Source organism: Sceloporus undulatus, chromosome 5, assembly GCF_019175285.1.
Source record: "Sceloporus undulatus isolate JIND9_A2432 ecotype Alabama chromosome 5, SceUnd_v1.1, whole genome shotgun sequence".
NCBI classification, from domain to species: Eukaryota; Metazoa; Chordata; class Lepidosauria; order Squamata; family Phrynosomatidae; genus Sceloporus; species Sceloporus undulatus.
Genome location: NC_056526.1, coordinates 51,094,633 through 51,118,606, shown reverse-complemented (window position 1 = coordinate 51,118,606; position 23,974 = coordinate 51,094,633). Strand labels below are relative to the sequence as shown.

Below are 23,974 nucleotides of genomic sequence, written 5' to 3'. Positions count from 1 at the left end.
TAAGTCCTAATTTTGTTTATATTTTCTTTTTTTTATGTAACATGTGGTGGAAATTTCTATTTAATAATGGTATACAGATTTCTAAATGCAAATAAAAAATGCCAATCGACCAAACATGAAGAAGACCACTGTTGAAGGATGCACCGCATATACTGCATGCATGCCTGACATCTCCTAAAGGAATCAGATAGTTGCTGATGGGAAAGAAGACTCTATGAGACTCCAGGGAGCTGCTATCAGTCAGGGAAGACAATATTCAACTAACAGGCCAATGTTCAGAATGAAGCAGTTTCTGCTATCAGCTTGAACAAATATAAAACTAGTCATTTTATGCCGCTAAGAGTGTTAAAACGATACTGTTTTATGAATCTGAAAGAAGTCATGCATTTGTACCAGGATAGTGTTAGCAGGTTCCCTGCAAGACAAACATCTGCATCATTGTGCCAGCTGTCAGAACAATTAGAGGCCACGCAGTAAAGCTGTGTGTCATTTTGCCTCATGGAATGGAGGATGATGACTCATTAACAATCCTCATCCTGAAACGAACTCATTTAGCTTGCTGTGAAACTGGCATATTTAATTGCCAAATATATGACAAGAATGTATGAAAAATATAAAAGCCAGGTAACATTTCTTTCAGAAAAAGAAGAAATTAGACTGCTTTTACCACAGTGCAGGGAGAAAATCTAACACATGTCATATTTCATTCTGAATTCTATTTTAGGAGTTATATGTCTTTAAAAAATGGTTGGATTCAACAGAGGTTCCACTAAATAGTTCTAAAAATAGGAACTCTAGTTTAAGATATTTAATTGGCTAGAAACAGAACATCCTCCTATCTACAACAGTCTCAGTGTGTCTCCCATATCAGTGAACCAGTATAGTGGTTAGAAGGCTAGTCTGGGAGATCAATAATCCAAGGTCTAGTCCCTACTGAGTTGTGAAACTCAATGGGTGATCCAGTCACTTTGGATATTATCAGTCGGGGGGAGAAAGCCGGAATGCTCCAGCAACAAGCCATTCATGGGGAATGGTTTGTTGCTGGAGCATTCCTGGATCTTCATGGGATAAGTCCTGAATGAGCATGACGTAATCTGAAAATCTTCAACATGATCACACAATTATGCTGGGAGCATGCCTTTTACACCTGGCTTTCCCCTGTTTGATAATCTCCTTTCTTTTGGGGTTTCTGGGCAGATAAAGTGGAAAAGCAAAAACTGCACATGATCCTTTGAATCACAAATGATGCTCTTGAAGGAAAGTCAAAATACAAATATAACTAATACATAACTAATAATTCCCATGTCAGATATGCAGTTTGCCCTGTGATTTCATTATGCATAAAGGCTACATTATGCATAAGGCTATTCTATAGTTACTTGGAAGCAAAATTCATTCAGCTGTGTGATTAGATGCTAAACAGCCATGCACGGTATGGCACCATAAGTGAGGTAGGAGGAAGACAGATGAGCTTATAGAGACTTTCACATGGAAATCTCTTTAAGTGCTAATTAGTTATGAGGTAAAACAGGTCAGAGCTGATTCAAGGTTCTCCTTCATCAGAGTGTGGCCTGCGGCAAGTCAAGGCTACGTTAGAGACATAAACAACATTTGTAATATTTCTAGTCCTCAATGAGTAATGTTTTCTTGTGACACTGAGACACGCTTTTGGAAACATAGTCAACCACTGCAAGACTGTTAACATTTGGGGACATTTTGTGAATCTTTTATAAGTAGAAAACTTTTTTTAACAAGATAGTTCCAGTCCACTCCCCACCCCACCCCCAAAGGAATCATTATACCATGTGCAAACAGGATCCATAATCTTGTGTCCGGGGTGACTGAAAATTTATGAAATTCTTCATTTTTAATACAAGAGCAAAGTAACAGAAAATGTACATCCATAGTCTTCATTGTTATTGTGTGCCTTCAAAGTTATTTCTAAATTATGCTGACCCTATCACAGGGTTTTCTTGGCAAGATTTCTTCAGAGGGGGTTTGCCTTTGCTTTCCTCTAAGGCTGAGAGAGTGTGACTTGCCCCAAGTCACCCAGTAGGCCTCTATGCTTAAACAGGAATTTAGACCTTGGTTTTCAGAGTCATTTCCTGTATTGCTATGTCTTCCCTCCAGTCCATCTCCCCTGATCCAGGCCTCGGAGGTAGAGAAGAACTGTTAGCCCTCATCCCCTTCCCCTTCTCCTTTTGTGTCGTGTCTTTTTAGATTGTAAGGCTTACGGCAAGGAACCGTCCAAATAAAAAGATTGTATGTACAGCACTGTGTAAATTTACAGCGCTTTATAAATAAAGGTTAATAATAATAATAATAATAATAATAATAATAATAATAATAGTTTAATGCTCAAAACACTACACCACAATGACTCTCAGGCTTCATATTTAGTTCTCAAGTACAAATGATCTACAGTACATATGATTATTTCTTCATGCTATAGGTGCCACAGCAGGTCATACAGTTTGCCAGTATTTCATAGACACTTTACATGACAATAACATATACCACTGAGAATGTGCACAGCTGATCTAAAATTGCTCTGAGAAATGGAAGAACTAAGGCTAGATTAAGACCATGGAGTCCCTGGAGCAGTTCCCCAAATAAGGACCCTTTTCTGCACATGCGTGATAGTGCCAGAAACAAAACACAACAGAAACCTCTTCATATTCCAACCCATTTTTAGCCTTGCAACTTTAATGAAACTTAACAACCTGAATGTATACAGTGTTACTTGGTTACTCAAGTATTTCACAAAATGTGCTGATCACAAAAACACATGGGTGGTGTGTGTATCAAGAAGTGAGTGGGGAAGAAAAAGAAGCAAACTGTGCCTTTCCCCTTTAACACGGGTCCTTATCCTATGAAGGGGCCTGGAGCAATTGCTTCAACTGAACCAGTGATAATCCAGCCCTGGGAAGAATACATTAATGAGCTGTTCTACTTTTTCATATCACCAGGGTGAAGCATTAGCCTTGATATAATCAAAGTTACACATAGCCAACTTATGGGTTTGCTTCTGTGTATGTGGGCCAATAAGCTTAAAAATTACAATTATGATGTATTAATAAGTCATATAAATACATTATTACTGGACATTTCAATGATTAGCAAAACCACTTTCTCTATAGGAAAAAGCAATTTGGGAAGTGTCAGGATATGAGGCAGAGCCCAGCCAGCAGAGGCTCCTATGTTAGCAGACTGGTTCTATACTTTTACTCCAGCCTTTAAAGGAGTTATCTAATGTTCAGACCCTATTTGGAGGGTTGTGTTCACACCTTTGAAGTTCAAATTAAAACCCAGAATGGATTCAATTGCCCAATGACAATTGCTACCACTGATCCCAACTTTCCATGTTACTTTCCATGTTATCATGTTTGTGCTGTTGGGAAATCAGGATTCCAGGTCGCAAAAAGCCTATACTCACTGGCTTTCCTTACTTTAAATATTCACATCTAAGGCATGGACATCAGACACAGGGGTGTCAGAAAAGCCAGTAGTGCAATGGTGTATACCCATTCACACAATAAGACCTGAAGAGGGCTAGAAGACGATAAGCATGTTGGAAAAGCAGAGGTGGGGAGCCCATCCTTAAAGTCTGAATCCAGCCCTCCTGGGATTCTACTCTTCCCCTCTGGGGCTCAAACAGAGAGCCATAACCTCTCCTATGCAAGCACTGCTTGGTAACTTCCTATCTTGTGTATGCATTTTGTCCTTTTCTGAAAGGCTGAAATGCTTCTCCTAAACCTGAATTACTGGCAGCAACAATTTAAAGCTAAAACATGCTTTCTTTTTGATCACAACTTTGTCATTGTCTGTGACTTGCTCAAAGTCACCCAGTAGGTTTTCATAGTCAAGTGGGGAACTGAGTGTAGTTCAACATTCAAACCACTACACTGGGAGTATTACTGGCCATTTGGGGAAAACATTTTTCATCTCACTCAATTCTGGAGGTTGCACAATAAGAATTCTTGAGGCCCTGTAAAAATTACTGACCATATTTTGCCTAGCCCTCTCATGAAGAATTGATGCCAAGTTAAGTGAGCAACATTTAATTCAGATGTACAACTATGGCCCAGTACAGACATGTGGGAAGTGCCGTACTTGGGCCGAAACTAGGGTTTGGGAGCACGCAGCATCTGCATGCTCCCAAACCCTAGTTTGTAATGGTGATGCCATCATGGCGGGCTCCTGTCCACACAGGGGCCACCATGATGACGCAAGTGCCGCTCAGTGTCCAGACATCACTGGCAGGAAGTGGCATCATGGTGGCACTCTTTCCTGTTTGTGGCACCACAAAAAAAAGCTGCTCTAGGCAGCTTCTTTTTGGAAGTGCATCGATGCTGCAGCAGCACCGACTCAGAGCCAAGATGGGTGACCCGGAGCTGCCCGTCTGTTAAGCCCCTATGTTAGCTTTAACTATTTAATATATGTTTGATATCTTTTTATTTTACTTTTTAGTAAATATGAAATCACATAATTACAAAATGAATGGAATGTGAGATTATATATATATATATATATATATATATATATATAGAGAGAGAGAGAGAGAGAGAGAGAGAGAGAGAGTCTGAAATGGCTTCAGTGGCTGATAACAAGAAGGATCCTAATCTTTCCAACAGAAAAGCTGCTGTGTTCACTACACATCTTCATTTTAATTGTCTTTGTTCAGGAGAAGGTTCCCAGTGGACTGTGTCAATGAGCAGGAATGCAAATATGCAGAATGATGGAGGCCATCGTCACAGTAAACTGCAATATCGTGTTTTCCTCAACAGTGGACAAAGATGAACAGCACCAAGTGCTTCTCCCAAAAATTATATAAGACTAACTATATAGTACTGCATGACTAAGCAGAAATGTCTAACTATCTCCAAAACAAGCTGGCAGAGCACATAAACAAACCTTATATAACAAACAACATTTACATAAGGATAACTAATTGTGGGAATATCTAAACTGAAGTATCCTCTCCAAATGGGAATTATTTATTAGAAAGTATTGAGATACAAAGTACCAGGAGTGTATTTAAGGGGCTGACAAGGGAAACATGTCAATATTTTATCATTAGCTAGTCCAGCTTTTTGTACTAGTATTTTCATTAGTTTTCTCCTCTCCCAGGGGTCAGCTAAGCAATCTGAGCACAGCTGAAAGCATGTGCCTGCCTTCCCCTCCCATCTACAATTGATTTTCTTTTGAAATCTTAAAATCAATAATGGAGCTCTGATTAAACATCAGTTTTTTGATGTGACTCTGGATTCTGGGGTGTTACATTTGTGATTATCTCTGAAATCACAAGATAAAATGTAACAGTAGCAGTCATTTTAGAGCTCCTGCAGTGAAGTCATCAGGATGTAGTAACTGAAAATAGGCTTAACAAAGCTTCTCCTTCACTAAATCTTGGGTTGCCTGGCCCACTCATGTAATTTGCAATTAAGGAGAACAGGCTGAGGCATGAAAATGCAATCATTCTTCAAAGTTCTGATTCATGCTATTCAGAGCTTTCTAGTAGCAATGCTGGGCAAGTACCAGTTGCAAAGGAAAATAATACATTTTTTCCCTGAAATTTGTCATAAGGCAGAAATTCTGGTTGGTGGCCCTATTTCCACTATGGAAAATGTATCATACTAAAAGTAGACACAAACCACAATTTCTTCCAGCTGCCAAATACCATTATTATATCCAATGAGGGTAGCACATATTTTGCGATTTTTTCCTTGCTTTTACAGTAGGAGAAGAAAGTACTGTATTTTCTATTGCTTTGGAAGTGAAGCCACAATTGTGGAGATTACCCAGTTGCAACCAGCTTACAAAAATCCACTGGAGAAAAAAAGAAGAAGGGAAAATGTACCGTATTTCACTTTTCGAACCTGGCTGCATGAGGGCACAGTTTATGAAGAGAGAATTCCTCTGCCACAGACTCATTTTCCTTTCAATCCTTTCAAAGGGATTGCTTTGGCAGGTTGCAGTCCTATATCTACTTTCTTGGGAATAAGCCCCTTTGAAATCAATGGGACTGGCTGTCTAACAGACAAGAATAGGATTGCATTGATAATTGCACTTTATTTTCTTGCTACTAACATATAAAGTACTAATCTTTCACTAAATAATACTCCATAAGAGCTTTTCTATGTGTGGCTATTATACCCTATCTTGTCAAATAGCTTTTAGCTCATTCAGGTGATAGAGAATCAGAGTCTAAGCAATTTTCTTGTTTCCTGGATTCTGCACCTGCTACAAAGAATTGACTACATGCTGGCTGCTATCCAGAATACTTTTGACAGATGAATATAAAATGTTTCTAACAGTGTTCCAGAGATATTAAAGTGTCTCTTCATGATACAAACACCAATTTGTACCATATAAAGATAAATTAAAAGCCTCCTTCATGAGTACATTCTGCAAAGCATAGTAAGTGCCATTGTTTACAAGATAAGAACAATATTCTATTTAAAATAGAAGGAAAACAGTTGCATGTGAAGCTGCTGAACACTAGGCTTGCTGTTTCTTCTAGTTATCAGCAGATTTCTTCTTTAAATGCAATGTTTTAGTCAATGCACTATTGCCTTTGTACCCCCGAGTTGCTTAAATAAATAAAATTTGCACTAAAGAGTAGCAACACAAAACCAATATTTTCAGGTACAAAGCATTTTCAAATAATTTTTCAGTGTGCCCTTTTTTTACACAGGGGATCTGTTCCGCCCCCCTTCCCTGCGTAAAAGAAAAAGCACATATGCTTGAGCCCCATTACAAGTAATGGAGCTTGTGCTTGTGGCGGTGTGCGGTGGGGCAGCAGTGGCGCGTGCGCCATGGGCACATGCACCATTGTTTCTTCTGGTGTGCACTGCTGCTTCTTTAGTATAATGTGTATGATGCGGGCACACTGTAATTTAGCTTATTATCTAATGTTTAGCTTCAACTGAATTATACAGGTAGATAAACAGATGGACCAATAATAGAGAGATAGCTATATTTGGAAAATAAATAAATTACAATTTGAAAAACATAAATTCATATATTCTGGGTAACCACCTACAAAATTGACAATATAGTACACCCGCATTATACGTGGGCGTGCTTTATGCTCAAGCCACAGGGAGCGCGTGGGGCAACGCGTCCCATTCAATTGAATGGGCGTGCACGCCTGTGGTGCCTCACACACCGCCGTGCTGCTGTGCACGAGCCCCATTGTTTCCAATGGGGCTTGAGCACAGGCGGAATTCGCCTTATGTGGGGGGGGGGGGGGGGGTCCGGAACGGATCTCTTGCATAAGGCGAGGGCCGACTGTATTTAATTCATCAGAAAGTGAAAAAAATGGTTCTCTACCTATTGTGACACAGATATTACTGCATATACTTGACTACAAGTCGATCTCAAGGGCAGGTTTTGGGCCCAAATTATAGATTCTGAAAAGACCCATGGATAAGTTGAGGGGAACATTTAGGGAAATATAACAAAGCATGTAAAGGAAAAATTACCATATATACCCAGCTATAAGTTGAGAAATTTATACTACAATGGTGACTCAAAAAACCTGGGTTGACTTATAGATGAGTCAATGCAGTAGCAGGATGAGGGAGCATTCACATTCCAAGCCTCTTCCCAGCCTGGTTGCTTCCAGAGGAGGCAGATGGGCTGGGAAAACACAAGAAGAGTGACGCTCCCTCCCCCAGACTCTTCCCAGCTCGGTTGTGTCCTGAGGGAGCAGCTGGGCTGGGAAGATGCAGGAGGAGCGAACGCTCTCTCCACAAGCCTCTTCCCAGTCTGGTTGCATCCTGAGGGGGCAGCTGGGCTAGGAAGATGCAGGAGGAGGGAGTGTCTGTTCTCCAAACCTCTTCCCAGCTCCATTACATGCCCTTAAGTTTTACCCTCGACTCATCCATGGGTCGTATTAAAATCTGGGTTATTGGCCCCAAACCCTGCCCTCGACTAATACACGAAGTTGACCTATACACGAGTGTATGTGGTAAAAGAAAACAATATCATAGAACTGACAAAATCCCAGCAGGCATAATGGTTTGTCCTCACCCTAAAGGCTGGATGGATAAGGAGGGAATTACAATAAATGGTGGATATGTGATGTGTGGGGGAGGAAACCAGGCACAAGTGGGGCAGTTTATTTCACATGTCACTTTATTTCATCCCTTTTAGATGAAAGTTTATTCCTTTCAGTGCCCCTAAAAGGAATAAATGCATCTTGCTCTTGCATGGGAGATTTTAGTTTGTAACCTAGGATTTGCTTGTCCTGATTTAGTGCAGATAAATTAGAATAATCTGATACTGTAAATAGTTTTTAGAAATGATTTGGAGAATATATGAACACCTAGTCTTAATGATTTTATTCATCATGCTAAAATAAAACATTCCATAATTGATTTTTTTCCTTTTTAAAAATGTTTTTCCAATTTTTCAGAAAAAAACAAAACAAAAAAGACTTCAGGGTGGAAAATGGGGGGGGGGGGCCTTTTTCCTGAATTTTTTTGCCCCCCCCCCCCCCCGGGTCTTCCCCTCTCTAGGCAGGACACAAGATATGAAAGTGTTTTCTTTTGTTCTCTGCTGCAGGATTCCCCCCTTCCCTGGCCATCAAGATAGGAGTGTTAGAGGAATGGGAAGTTTTGGATTTCATATAGCCACAGTCTCTCCCAGCATGCCCGTAGAACGCTTCCTTTCCTCCTTTTGCCATTAGAGTTCCAACAGCAAAATAATTTCTGATACAGACCTTTCTGAAATCTGTCAGATAGTGAATTCTAAGACCTCTTATGGTCCCTAGCATTGCAGCCATAATTAACAACCCTGTAGGGTACATCTTTTAGCAGAGTTGTCCCTAATATTCTTTATCTGATGGGAATTGCTACAGCATTGAAATTTCTCAAATAATAATCTCCTCTATGCTTCTTAGCATCAACTGACAAATAAATCTCTTGTTGGATGGGTACAGACAGAGTAAGAACAGACCTCATACAGTTCTTGTAGTATTATAGTCTTTTATTTTTCCCTTTACAGTGATGGTTCTGGACACAAGCCAATAGCTCTTACCATAGTGTGATATTCACATATTGTCATGGTACAGAAGGATTTCCAATGACTTGTGCCCTCTATTTGCATTAAAAACAATAGCATCCTTACTACTCCAGAAATATTAGCAGAGGTTCATTTCCATACCTCTCTGATAGCTGTACAAAACTCGCTCTGCAGGACTTTTTTAAGTGACTGTAGTTTGTGTCCGGGTACTTCTCCCGATTCCTGTAGTTTCTCCAGCAATTCAATTGCTCTGGCAACATCTGAATAGATAAAAATGAGGCAAAAGGTCAGGGAGGGACATGTTATGACTTAGTACAATTGGAACAGAAATAATACAAGGAGCATAAGCTATAATTTTAAAATTGCATAATGATATTTTTGCCACCCCACAATTATTTCAATGTATCTATCCATACTAAGCAGATCAGAACTAATTCTGCATTTTCAGTTACCTTAAATAGGTCTGTAGCTTTAGATTACATTTTCTTTAATCCCAGGCTAATATTGGGGCTCAGCCCCAAGTCTTTGTTTCCTTTGTATTGATTGCAAGGATGGGTTCCATTAGTAATAAGGGGAGAAAAGATATGGTTAATAGGGTATAAGGTAAAGGTAGTTCCTTGACATGAATGTCTAGTCATAACCGACTGTAAGGGGCGGTGCAAATCTCTGTTACTAAGCCAAAGAGCCAGCATTGTCCAAGGACTGCTCCAGTGGTCATGTGGCCAGCATGACTGCACCAAACGCTGTTACCTTCCCACTGAAGTGGTACCTATTTATCTACTTGCATTTGCATGCTTTTGAACTTCTAGGTTGGCAAAAGCTGGGACTAGTGACAGGAGCTCACCACATTAAAAATTCAACTACAAATTTTGTTTTGTGGACCTAGGAGATTTAAAGGCCGAGTTTAGAAAAGCTACTTCTCCTGCTACAACTCCCAGAATTCAGTGGTCATGCTGCTGGGGGATTCTGAGCCCAAGTCTGCTCAGAAGCTATATGCAGTCTTGTCCCTTTCCATCCATGGATAACAATCCTCCCCCATGGATAAGAAAAAAAAAGTCAATGTTTCCTATGGTAAGGTGATGTGCACATGGCTACACACACCTCCATTAAAAACAATGGGGTTTGCCATCCACGGAAGCTGAAATCCATGGATGGCAAGCCCGTGAATAAGATGAGCCTACTCTACAGCCTAGGGCAAGATTTTTCATTCATTCTACAGAATTTCTGCCTCTTTCCAAATTAGCCAACTGATTTGATATAACCTACTGATCACACATCATAACAATGTTTGCGGCACTCTGCTTATGACCCATCAAGTCAAATCTAGCTAACCAGCTACTGTTTGTGTTCCATCTAGAACTTGACAACCCAAATGTCCATTTTTTTTTACAACCCTAAGCAGTTAGTACATACAAATTTATTGAGCAGTAGTTGTATCATACATTTTGAAATGGTATGCAGTGCTATACTTTAAAATTCCAGTATACATTCTGCTTAACAAGCCTTGCTATGTTATCCCTTTAACAGGGGAAAAATTGATCTGATTAACCCTACCATTTGTTTTGTTTGTATAGATACTTTATTACCTATACTCTTGTATAACTTTACTCACAGCTGCCTTGACAACCTAAGTCTCAATACCTGTATAAGACTTAACATAAAATTCATTTGTGATGACTTCATAATGACAAATGCTAAAGATGGCCATTTTGAAGTATTTCAAGCACTAATTTAAAAAGTTATTTTTATTTTCTGTTTTACATTTTATTTTATTTTTACTTCACTAGTACACATTCATTTCCTGAATGCTGTTACACTGTAAAAAAAAAAAGAGAATTATAACAAAATCATGAATTGGAAGATTTTTTTCAATTTTAATTCTCATATTTGATTTGCATCTTTACAAGGCTATTATTTTACTGTGAACTAGCAAAGCAATGCAGCAGAAGAGAGATCACAAGAACACAGAGGTTTCATAGTTTCATTCTAGTCTTTTTTAAAAGAGAGAAAATAATCAATATTAAATATGTGCGATGACTGCAGAGACATCTGAATGGCTCTATAAAATTGTGAAAACCAGGTCATCTTCTTTTTAATATTCAGTGTACTTTCTGTGTTTGTTTTGATGTCTGTGAAGCATGGGAATTACAAATCATTTACTTGCACTCTCCATACACAGCACTAGACTTCACGTGATACCTTCTTGTCTATGAGCTTTATCACACTAGTGGGCAAACGGGATTTAAACAAGAGTTAAACTAGAGAAAACCAGGAAATACCTGAAGTTTATCACACAACATTTCCTGGTTTTCTCTAGTTTAATCCTCATTTAAATCCTGTTTGACCGCTAGTGTGATAAAGCTCTAAGTCTAGATCAAGGGAAGTAATAGTACCACTCTATTCTGCTTTGGTCAGACCCTACCTGGAATATTGTGTCCAGTTCTGGGCATCACAGTTCAAAAAGGATGTTGAGAAACTGGAGCACATACAAAGGAGGATGACTAAAATGGTGAAGGGTCTGGAAACCATGCCCTATGAGGAACAACTGTTGTTCTTGCTTTGTGCCTTCAAGTAATTTCCGACTTATGGAGACACTAAGGTGATTCTATCACAGGATTTTCTTGGCAAGATTTGTTCAGAGGGGGCTGGCCCTTGCCTTCCTCAGGCAGAAAGAAAGTGATTTGGCCAAATTCACCCAATGGGTTTCCATGGCTGGGCAGGATTTAAACCATGGTCTCCACAACTGTAGTCCGATGCTCAAACCACTACACCATGTTGACTCTCTAGGGCAGTGGTTCTCAACCTCTGGTCCTTCAGCTGTTTTGGACTTCAGCACCCAGAAGCCTTTGCCATCATGGCCAATGATGAGAGAATCTGGGGGATGAAGTCAAAAACTTCTGGAGGACCAGAGGTTGAGAACCACTGTTCTGGACCTTCTTTACCATGCAAAAGATTCCTGTTCAAAGTAAAGCCTTCCAGGGATTCAAAAGAGAGCATATTATTCTGAAAAAGCTTCCTACAATTTAAATAACTCCTTATCTGAAATCAGAGATTTAAGTTGGAAGAATACCTAATATCAGATGGGGAGGTTCATATAGTGTGAGGTTTTGGTTCTGATGTGCCAAGGGGAAAATAGATAGCTTTAGACAACTTTTTTCTTTCTGGTTTTCTTTCTGTAATAACATAACATAATACCACCAGAGAAGTGTAGTGATTTGAGTGTTGGATTAGAACAATGGGAGACTAGGGTTTGAATACCTGCTCTGGGTAACCTTGGGCAAGTCACTCTCTCACAGACTCAGAGGAAGAGAAGGGCAACCCCCCTCCCCCACAACAAGTTCTGCCAATTAAACTCTCAATAATGTCTCCTTGAAATAGCCATAAGTCAGAAATGACTTGAAGGCACACAACAAGTCTGAAGTATTTTGTACTGGGTAATACTAACAAGAAGGAATGCCCTGTATGTGTTCAAAGAAGCCTTTCCATGCATATACACTTTGTACTCTAGCGGAGCCACCTTTAGTACTTCTACAGCTGTGTATCAAAATCCATTCTCACTTTTGACACATGTGCTGACATGTGTTCAACGCTTCACTCGAGAAAGCAAATCTGGGCTGCATCTGCTCTGAAGAAATAATCCAGTATGATACAGCTTTAACTGTCACAGCTCAATGCTATGGAATTCTGAGAGGTTTAGTTTGTTGTGATACCAGAGAAGGTTAAATGTCTTACAAAACTACAGTTCGCTGAATTCCACAGCATTGAGCTGTAGCAGTTAAAACAGTGTCAAACAAGATTATTTCTGCAGTGCAGATGCAGCCTTAGTAATCTTGGCTTTTGAAAGGTATTTGAAGAAATTTCTATTGGACAGTTTTGTATAGATACTTTATTGCCTATACTCCTGTATAACTTTACTCATAGCTGGGGACATCAGAAGCAGGGACGTAGCCAAGGGGGGTTCCGTGGGGTCCGGACCCCCCTTTCGTTAGATACAATGAATGGTGTGCACTGCTGCACCACCATACCCAAGCCCCATTATAATGGTGGCACTTATTCTGGACCCCCCTCTTCCCAAAATCCTGGCTGTGTCCCTGTCAGAAGGGTGGCCACATTTTCTAGACTATGGAGACATAAATGGATTGTTATGAGCAGAAAAGGGTCTCTATGAACTGGAAAGATGGATATTAAAATGGTAAAAGATATTCAAGGTAAATGTCATGTGATGAATACTAGGGTAAAATTCTTGATTCTCCCCTTCTGGAAATATCAGCTCTGGCATGAGTATTTGTACTAAATCTTCAGCAGTAAAAATGAAAGAATTCATTCAAGCAATCCTAAATTTCACATACAAATTGATGGGATCTGAGATGGCAAGAACTGACCAAGAAAGGGATCTTGGAATTGTGTAAAAGATTCAGTAAAAAGGTAACCTGGTGTATGGCTGCTATATAAAAAAGGGCATAATTATAATGGAATTGTAAAACATAGAATCATAGAGTTGGAAGAGCTACAAGAGCCATCCAGTCCAACTCTCTGGTATCAACAACTTATTTGGCTTATTTAAAATCATGGTACAATCACATATGGAATACTGGTCACTGCACCTGAAAAAGAATATTCTGTAGGTAGAAAGGGGGAAGAAAGGGTCAAGCAAAATGATTATGGGACTGCAACAACTTCCTGTAAGGAATCATATAATTACAGAGTTGGAAGAGACCACAAGGGCCATCCAGTCCAACCCTCTGCTATGCAGGAAATCTCAATCAAAGCATCCCCAACAGATGGCCATCCAGCATCTGTTTAAAGACCTCTAAGGAAGGAGACTCCACTCCACTCCGAGGGAGTTTGTTCCACTGTCGAACAGCCCTTACTGTCAGGACATTCCTCCTAATGTTCAGGTGGAATCTCTTTTCCTGGAGCTTGCATCCATTGTTCTGGGTCCTAGTCTCTGGAGCAGCAGAAAACAAGTTTGCTCCCTTCTCAATATGACATCCCTTCAAATATTTAAACAGGGTTATCATATCACCTCTTAACCTTCTCTTCTCCAGGCTAAACATCCCCAGCTCCCTAAGTCATTCCTCATAGGGCATGGTTTCCAGACCCTTCACCATTTTAGTCGCCCTCCAGTTTCTCCACATCCTTTTTAAATTGTGGTGCCCAGAACTGGACACTATATTCGAAGTGGGGCCTGACTATTTGACTCTGTTCACTTTAGAAAAAGAGGAATTAAAGGAATGCAAAGCAGGATTGTGCAGACTTATGCTTGGTGTGGAGAAAAGAGGAAAAAAAGCTTTTGTCCTTTCCTTGTAATACAGTTGGCCCTTTGTATCCATGGGGGTTCTGTTCCAGACTGCCCCTACCCCATGGATCGCAAATTCTGTGGGTCTTCATATCCTATTCTCCTCAATGGCTGTGTGCATGCATGTGCCACCATTGAGGGGAACAGGGTGGGGGCTATCCACAGATGCTCCAATGGCAAGCCCGCAGAGAGGAAGAACTGACGTCACTAGAATCTAGGGTCACTGAAGCTGATTGGTGGCAAATTCAGGGGAGGTAATAGGGAATATTTTTTCACATGGTATATTCGAACTCCACCAGGCCTGCCTGGAAGAAGCAGAGCCCTCCCTCTGGTCCATCTGCCTTGGTCCAGGCCTCAGAGGGAGAGAAGAATGCTGGACCTGTTCCCCTCCCCCCCACCATTCCCTTCTCCTTTTGTGTCTTGTCTTTTAGATTGTAAGCCTGTGGGCAGGGAACTGTCTGATTAAAAAATAATAAAAAATGTAAGCCGCCTTGAGAGCCATTAGGGCTGAAGGGTGGGATATAAATACCTAAATAATAATAATAATAATAATAATAATAATAATAATAATAATAATTCTTAAAATGTGGAATTCCCTGCCACAGAATGTGGAGATGATTGCCAGTATCTTTAAAAGGAAATTGGATGAATTCATAGAAGTTACTGCCATCAATGGTTATCAGTCAAGTATCCTCCAGTATAAGAGACAGTATGCCTCTGTCAACTGCTGGAGAAAATGAGATAGCAGTTGCACTCCTGTCTTGCTGGGGGGTTTCCCACAGACAATTGTTGGCCACTATAAGAGCACATCATTGGACTGGATAAACTTTTGGTCTGATCAAAAAACCCAAGCCTTTATTAAAGATCTGCACTTGAATTGAGATTCAGCGCTTAAAAGGAAACACATTAAAATAGCCTATTCAAATAGGAAAGAAATATGGACTTCTCAGGGGAAATTTAAAAAAAAGGGGGAAATGTTTGCACTATTATAACTTGCAATATTAACATATTATGAATGTTCAGATTCAGACTTTATTTTAAATACTCTTTTCACATCTTTCTTTCTGTTCTTTATCTCTGATTTTGACACATCCAGCCTTCTCATAAGTTATCTGCATTCACAAGATGAGCTATGTGACTTAGAACTTTGTGCTGAAACGTTGCTCAAATGTCTTATGATAGATATGAGAACTAGATGAATTATTATCAACAAGTCTGTCTTATTCTGATGCCACACTCTTGTGTATTAATGCCTGAATGATTTTAAATTATATCCATCTCAGATTCCCCTCATCCTTGTTTGCAGCTAACAACTCTGACAAGAAATTCATGAACAATGTGGCATTATCTGTATCTGAGACAAAATATTACCATACTTGTTATACACCTAAAGGAAATGCAGTCCACGAATCATGACACACAGGGAATAGATTGGTGCTGTAATTTGCTAGAACTAGGTTTTACATAAGAAAACTTATACAGTGTACAATGTTTCATCCAAATAATATTAAGATGGTTCATGTATTTTTAAGACAGGGAGACAAGCAATCAAGTCTATTGTCCCTTTTAGTAGCTCTGACATTTAAGAGTAGCCTCACCTGTTCCAGCTACCCATGCAAACAACCAAATGCAAAGTCATGTTCTACCTACCTACCCTTCTACCCTCTACTTCTAGTTACTCTTCTTTTCATTGTATCCTTGAGCAAGGACAAAGCCTTGGGAATACTCATCACTATTCCCATCTACTGCTGGGAAAAAGCTACACCCAAGCTCTAACTTTAAGGAGCAAGTCTGCATCCAGGCCAATTAAGGTACACAGTCACCTCCTTTCCCTGGATTCTCCTCCTTATGTTACATATGGACAACTGGTACATTTTGAGATCATGGCCCTGCTCTCTGTGTAGCTATATGTTAATTAATAACAGGGAACAGTCTTATAATGGTTCTCCTCAGGAATCTCAAAATGTTGCACACTAGATCCAGTGAACTCCCAAATGATATCCACATATGTTAAAACCAATGGTAAGAATATGAGAATTTTAGGATGTGATAGTTTAACACTCATGATACAGCCATTAGACTGGTACCATTTGTATGCAGAGTAGAACTGTTGTTGTGTGCCTTCAAGTTGTTGTGACCCTAAAGGTGAACCTATCACAGGATTTTCTGGAAATCAGTGGGTTTCCATGGACAGCAGGGAATTGAACCTGATTTCCAGTCATAGTCCAATGCTCAAACTACTACACAATGCTGTTGTCATGTATGAATGTGTCTTGTTAGAAGATGGAGAATAAAATGAAAGATCTGGCACATGGTAGTGAGAAAAACTGAAACTGTGGAGTTGGAAAGGAATATGTGAAAGGAATTTAAAAGATAAGGACAACGTAATGCAAGGACATGAAACTGAAATGTATCAAAACAAGAATAGAATGTGTACAACACAACCTAATTTAGGGAGTACCAGAACAAGAACAGAATGTGAACAACAAATCAATCATCAAGAAAAATGATGCATTTATTAAAAACTATAAAGGAATCTTCAAAACCATGATGCTAGTGTGCTAGAATCAGATGTAACTTACACCTATTGCTCTTTCAGAAAACTGATCAACCTCTGGGAAGAGTTGTGTGTGAGAGTATTGTATGAATGTGTGTATGAATCAGGCCTCTTGATACGTAATTTATTAGAATAAATATTATAAATGACAGAATAAATGTAATTTATTAGAATAAATGTTACATAAAGGTAAAGATAAAGGTATTCCCAGTTGACAAGGTTGTCAAGTCGTGTCCGACCATAAGGGGTGGTGCCGAAGCCAGCGTAATAAGCCGAAGAGCCAGCATTGTCAAAGACTATTCTGTGATCATGTGGCCAGCATGACTGCACAGAATGCTGTTTACCTTCCAACTGAAGTGGCAACTATTTATCTACTTGCATACAAAGTGTTTAAAACAGGGGTAGGCAACCTTTTTGAGCCGGGGGTCGGGTTGCTGTCCCTCAGACAACTGGGGGGCCGAACTCAAAATGGCGCCTGGAGCGGCACGGAAGCTGTGGCGGGGGAGGCAATCAGCTGCAGGACCTGGCTGGGGCTGGTCCCAAGGCCTCGCCGGGCCGGATCCGGCCCATGGGCCGTAGGTTGCCAACCCCTGGTTTAAAACCAGATCTGGTCTCTTATGTGTCTTATTGAAAGTCCTATAGTCTAATTCTAGTTCTCTAAACAACTAGATTGGTGACACTGTCTCTCTGAGTAGAACTACGGAAATCAATGAGACTTAAATTAATTGCAACTAAATTAAGGGACTAAATAGACTACCACCGCCTCTTTCAATGCCAGATCGGGGCATGGCCCCAATCTGGCCTTTTCCCAATGCGAAAAGGAATGGCAAAGTGCTGCTCCTTTTCACACCAGGGAAAGGCGCATTTGCCGTTGCTGAGGTACTTTCCAGTGCTCCTTTTGGCACGGTGCTAATGGTGCACTCGTGATGTAAGTGACACACAGCAATGTGTATATGCTGCGCGTTGTTAACATCAAGATGGCAGCGCCCATGTGGACGGGACACCACCATGAGGCCGCTGCCATGTCGTGCTAGGGTTAGGGACTGTGCGGTTGGTGCATCGTGCCTAATCTTAGCATCGCTGACGGCACGGCGCTTTTGGACTGTCTGTCCCGTGCCTAGGACTGGCTACAGAAGGCACATAACTACATTCTTGCAATAGCTCCACTGACTACTGATCTGTTTCCAGGCATAATTCAAAGTGATGGTAATGATCTATAAATTCCTAGCTTGGGTTCAGGCTATTTGAATACCATTTCTGTTTTAATGAGCCCATTAATGCTCTAAGATCGTCTGAAGAGGCCCTTCTTTCTGTCCCACCAGCTTGTCAGGCTCATTTGGTGGGGAAAATGATGAACTCCTTTCTGAAGGCTAGGGTGACTCCATCTTTGCTTTCCTTCCACTGGCAAGTCATAACATTCCTATGTTGTCAGGCCCTTAGAAACTGTCTGGGATGCACCTCTGTACAGTCTTTAATGAATGTTAATTTTTTTAAACTTTATTAGTTGTTTAATTATTATTTAAATAACTTTATACAGTATTTATACATTTATTGAATTTTTTGTGTGGTTTTTAATGTGTATGGTGAAAGGCCTGAAAACCATAAGAGAGCTGGGTATGTTTATTCTGGAGAAGATAAGGTTAAGAAGTGATATGATACCCATGCTTAAATATTTGAAGGGATGCCATAGCTTGTTTTCTGCTGCTCCATTGGTCACCGAGCAATGGATTCAAGCTACAGGAAAAGAAATTCGTCCAAAACATTAGGAAGAACTTCCTGACAGTAAGAGCTATTCAACAGTGAAAAGCACTCCTTTAGAGTGGTAGAATCTCCTTCTTTGGAAGTTTTTAAATAGAGGATGGATGATTATCTGTTGGGGCTTCTTTGATTGTGTATTCCTTCATGGTAGTGGGTTGGACTAGATGGCTCTCACAGTCTCTTTCAACTCTGTAATTCTATATATTGTTTATAATATGTTCTTAGGCAAATTAAGTCCCATTATTAGGACCAAGGCAGGTTAGAAATGAATAAAATTATTACTATTAGTATTATGATTATTATTTTTCCACTTGCAGTGACCTGAGTTTAACTATATATTTCATTTCTCTCCTTACCCTCTGCTATGCTTCCCTCAGTTCTGTTTATCTCTTGCTATACTCCCTCATTCAGCCTTAGCTATGATACGCCATGTGATCTTCTGCATTCCAAATCCCTTAAATCCTGGAACATCTGCAATTCAATCTCCTGGTTAGTTGCATTGCTGCACGTTCTTTGCTCTGCCAGAACAGCTCCATGGAAGCTAAATGGCAATGCCTGTGAGATTAAACAGTAAAGTGATTAAAATTCCCATTAATTCAGAAATGTATTCAGTATAACAGGAATTCAAGAAGACAGTTTTGCAGGTAGGAAGACATATGCTGACAGGAATTAAAAGAAGTAATTTCAGATCTTGAAATTCAAGTAATCTCCCACGACTGAAATAGCCTTTAGGCATTTACAATAGTGGGAGGGGGGCATCTTGCTGGCTTTAAATTGCTTAATAAATTTTTTAACAGAGTTTAAATCTTGCTGTTGTGTTCATGAAAATAATAAAGTATGGTTTTATCTCATTATAGTCCTGGGACAGCAAAAGACAACTAGTCAATGAACAAGATATACAGTGCAATATTGGTTCAATGAGGATAGGGCTGCAAGTCCAGCTACAATGACACAGGGACTGCATTAGAACATGGGAACTTTAAGTCGGTATAACTATTGCAGCCGTGTGCAGCTACAGTGGTATGAGGAGAGAAATGGCTAGACTTTGGGGGGTAATAGGCAATGATCAAAAGAGTGTACACTTTAGCTCTTACACTCAGTCATAAAATAATAATAAACAAAACTTTTATTTTTATCCCACTTTTCTGTGGCTCACAACACATTAAAATATTCACATTCAATATTATGTCTCAACCCACCCTTAAAACAAAATTAAACATGATACAATTAAAATTGGAGATTAAAATATCTGTTAATAAAACAATAAAAATATAATGAGGACAGAGTGGTACATGATGCGAGGGGCGATCATTCTGTGGCTGGACACTTTTATTCAGGAAAGGCCTGCTGGAAGAGATCTGCCTTGACAGCTTTTTAAAAGCTGTCTAAGCTGGCAATTTGATGGATCTCGTCCGGCAGACTGTTCCATAGTCTGGGAGCAATTGCAGAAAAGGCCCTCTGGGAGGTAGCATTAGTCTGGTTTTTAAAGGCTGCAATAGATTCCTCCCAGATGACTTGAGTGTGCAGTGCACATTATATGGGAGTAGGTGATCCTTCAAATAGGTTGGACCCAAGACATGTAGGGCTTTAAAGGTTATAACCAACACCTTGTACTGTGCCCGGAAACTAATGGGCAGCCAGTGAAGAGATTTTAGGACAGGTGTTATTCAGCCACTCCTAGTTTTTCCAGTGACCAGCCTGGCTGCCATATTTTGCACTAGTTGAAGTTTCCGGACTAGGTACAAGGATAGCCACATGTAGTGCACACTACAGAAATCGAGTTGTGAAGTTACCAGTGCATGTACTACAGTTTCTAGGTCCTTTACTTCCAGGAAAGGGCGCAGCTGGCCTATCAGCTGGAGCTGATAACAGGCGTTCCTGATCGTCACATTCACTGACAAAATCAGTGAATGTCATGGCAGTCATGACAAAATCCCACACAGAGAAGCCACAGTAGGAAGCAGAGGTTGGATCTTGGCTGACAAATTCACATCACCAATCAGCATGTTGCTCTTGCCTTTTGCTCTTCCCAGACAGGAAAGGCAAGGGGAGAGCAAAGCTGGTTCAAGTCTGAGCCACAGCCTGGAGGACTGCTGCTGCGGCTCAATCTGTTTTTCTTTGCCCTTGACTTTCTTGATTAGGGAAGGTGAAGAGGGAGTAAATCCAATTCTCAACTGAGCTATTAGCCTGACAATTGCCTGTTGAATCTGAAGCTCAGTCAGGAGACTGGATCAGGCCTTCTTCACGCATCAGTTCAGCTTGGCAGATCAAACAAGGCTGGAAGTTCCTATGTCAGAAGTGTAATAAATTTACTCTTTTCCATACTTATCCAAGGTATCAAGTTTTATTCAAAGATTTGGCACAGCACCTTGGATAGCTCTTCATTTTTAAAGTCTGAAATAAAACCCAAGTTAATCATTCCTAACATGCCACTGGAAATCTGGATTTTTACTACTATCATGACATGCTTGGTGGGAAGGCTTAAAATCTTGCCATAGAATATGCTGTGGTGGAGGTGAAGTCTGAGCCCTCCTTGTGCTTAGCTGACCAGTGAAGACCTCTAGAATGTTGAGGAAGCTCCAATTTTCATCCCCAATCATGGTATGCTGAATGGAAAAAATGTATCCTCTCCATCCAGCACACCATGATGGATAAATGTATCCCTTCTTCACTTTGATCAGGAAAGGAAATCTTGCAAGAGTGGGGATATAAATAATAATAATGTGCATGCAGGGATAGTGTGAACTTGTCTGCTGGTTGAATGGAGAGAATCTGTGTAGATGAGGAAGGAACATGACAGCAGTGGTTCTGCTCAGTTTGAAGGGTGCCCCCCCCCCAATTGGTGGCATGAGCTCTTAACATATTGCTTTTGTTTGGCCAGAAACAGCTTTTGGGATGTAGAATGGTTTAGGTGACACCAACAAGATGTTTTCAGCATCTCCATATGCTGATTGTTGCTTTCAATACAGACCTAATGTGGGGATATCTCCAGTTGCAATGCTGTGATTAGTGTATAGCATCTGTGTTACTAGCAACTCAGTGGCTGTAGAGGTTGCTGTTATCCTAGTTCTCCTTTCTACTGTTATTATAGTACAACACTATAGTATTATCATATTGCTGCTGTGAGGGTATGTTAGTTATGCTTATCATCAGCTAGTTACATTGACTGAAAGGGAGGATGCTACCTCACTCATGAAATGAGTTTCTCAGAAGCATCTAGTTGGACACTACAGGAAAAGAATGCTGGACTAGATAGTCCTTTGATTGATCTAGCCTGGCTCTTACATGAACTGGCAATAGCCACCACGTTGGACCACAGTATTGCTTTGCCTGGCTATACTTGTGAGTACATGTACTAGAATTGCAGTTACCCCTTCAGGTTCGCAGACTTTTGAAAATCTGTGGCGGGGTGACCATCATGCATGCACCCAGTCAAGCCTATGGGGCTTGAATATGCTCAAGTTTTGGAACTTGCTGGGGGGGGGGGGGGAGTCCGGAATGGATCCCCCACAAGTTCCAAGGAGTGACTATACATTTAGAAAGAATGCATAAGATTGGCCTCTGCAGCTATTCTTTGCCACTAACTAGTTTCTATAGAAGGAAGGAAATTTGCATGAAAAATTTCTCACCATGCTGACACCTCAAAAATATTCTAAACTTCCATGTTTCCTGATCACTGAGGAAAATGCTAAAAAAAAAGCACCAACTGGTGCTTTTCTGATTTGAATACTTGCCAACATTTTCAGACTTATTACAAGTTTGTTTAAAGTTCTGAGCACTCGGGGAACGTGACACATCCATCCTTCTTGCCACTACCTTGTTTTTCTTTTAGTGATTTATTCTTCCTCTCGCCATTCAGTTATGGTGTTTCACTCACTATCATTCCTCATTGGTGGTATACAGCATGCACTATGAAAGTGCTTTCGTTAGTCCAACATAGGTTCTTCAAACATACTAATAATTATTACTTTGCTATGGATATACAAGGACCATCAACCAGTTTTCCACTGTAAAACTCCAAGCAATGGAAAGTTCAGGTTGTTTGCAAGAATATCAGCATTAATAAAATACTAACTGCACTAAGACTTTTGCCAAATTTGTACTTGCTATTTTGAGGCAAACACAATAAGCATAAGAAGCAGCTGCCTCAGTGTAGTGAGTTGGGTCTCTGCCATCAGGCAGATGGGGTCTGGAGTCAATTGTGGTGAAAGAGTCCAGTGCGGTGAAAGTGTCAATTTGTATTTATGACATAGTCTGATACTTTGGGCATTAGCTTGGCAGTTAGAGGCTGGAAAAGGACATGAAGGCTGGGAATGGACTGGAGAAATGAATCTTCTACTCTTGCTAATCTACTGGTACTGTTCTTTGCTGTATAACTCTTGGGAGTCCATCTTCCATCTGTCTCACTCTGGAGAGGATGCACTCCATTCCAGGGGCCTCGCTTTGTAAGCAATGGGGAATTTGATCAGCGGGCAGGGATAGTATGGGTAGAATTTGTTTTTTGGGAATGCAGTCATACCTTAGATGTCAGGGGATTCTGGAACCCATCCATGAAAAGGATGGGATGCCTCTATGGTGTACACTATCTAGTACATCATTGACCACCAATAAAGCTTTTTTTTATAGCTGTACTAAGTGTCAGTATTCAACACCAAAAGAACACTTGGTGAGGCCTGTAATTACATCCAGGTCTGGCACTGAAGACTCAGCAGATTTTGGGTGTCATGAAGCCTGAACTAGTAGTCATTTAATTTGTTGTAACTATATTTGATTGACAGGGTGGAATAGAAGCGCTTGTGAAATGTTTTGTTTCATTGGCCAAAGTAGGTTGCTTGTTTCTGGGTACTGCATTTCTTGATTTAAATCTCTGTGTGTGATGAGGGAAATATGCCATTTAGAATTCCTAGTCTTATATGTATTTTCTGCTCCTATGTTGGGCCTCCAGTAGGTGATGCAGTTCCAGTTGTAACCTAAATACAGTATACAGAACAGAATGATATTAACATCCCACTCCTATTTAGTCTTTCAAAACAGTAATGACTGGAAATGCAAGGGATAATGATTGCATGATAGCTATGCTTATCTTTGGAAAAAAACAACCCACAGTCCTTCCTAATGGATTGCCATCTGTTCAACCTTTTGCTAGGAAATATTTATCCTGATTAACATAGTCACCACTGGGGTGGAGCTGAAGATTACACATAGTTTCTAAATATTGGGAAGAAACACATACTCTCCTTCCATATCAATGGAATTCCTTTCCTTTTGTTCATATTAAGTTCATCCAAAGAATTCTTTCTTTGGTATGTATTGCATAAATGTAAAATTGC

General features: G+C 40.2%; 1 protein-coding gene across 2 annotated transcripts in view; it reads right to left on the bottom strand.

Annotated features, from left to right (window-relative positions):
- The window catches only part of LIN7A (lin-7 homolog A, crumbs cell polarity complex component), a 51,656-nt gene that overhangs the window by 21,567 nt on the left and 6,115 nt on the right, over positions 1 to 23,974 (bottom strand). For both annotated transcript variants that reach the window (XM_042470710.1, XM_042470709.1), the window contains exon 2: positions 9,172 to 9,290. In XM_042470710.1, coding sequence (XP_042326644.1) covers positions 9,172 to 9,290 — 119 coding nt within the window. The remainder of the gene's footprint in view (positions 1 to 9,171; positions 9,291 to 23,974) is intronic.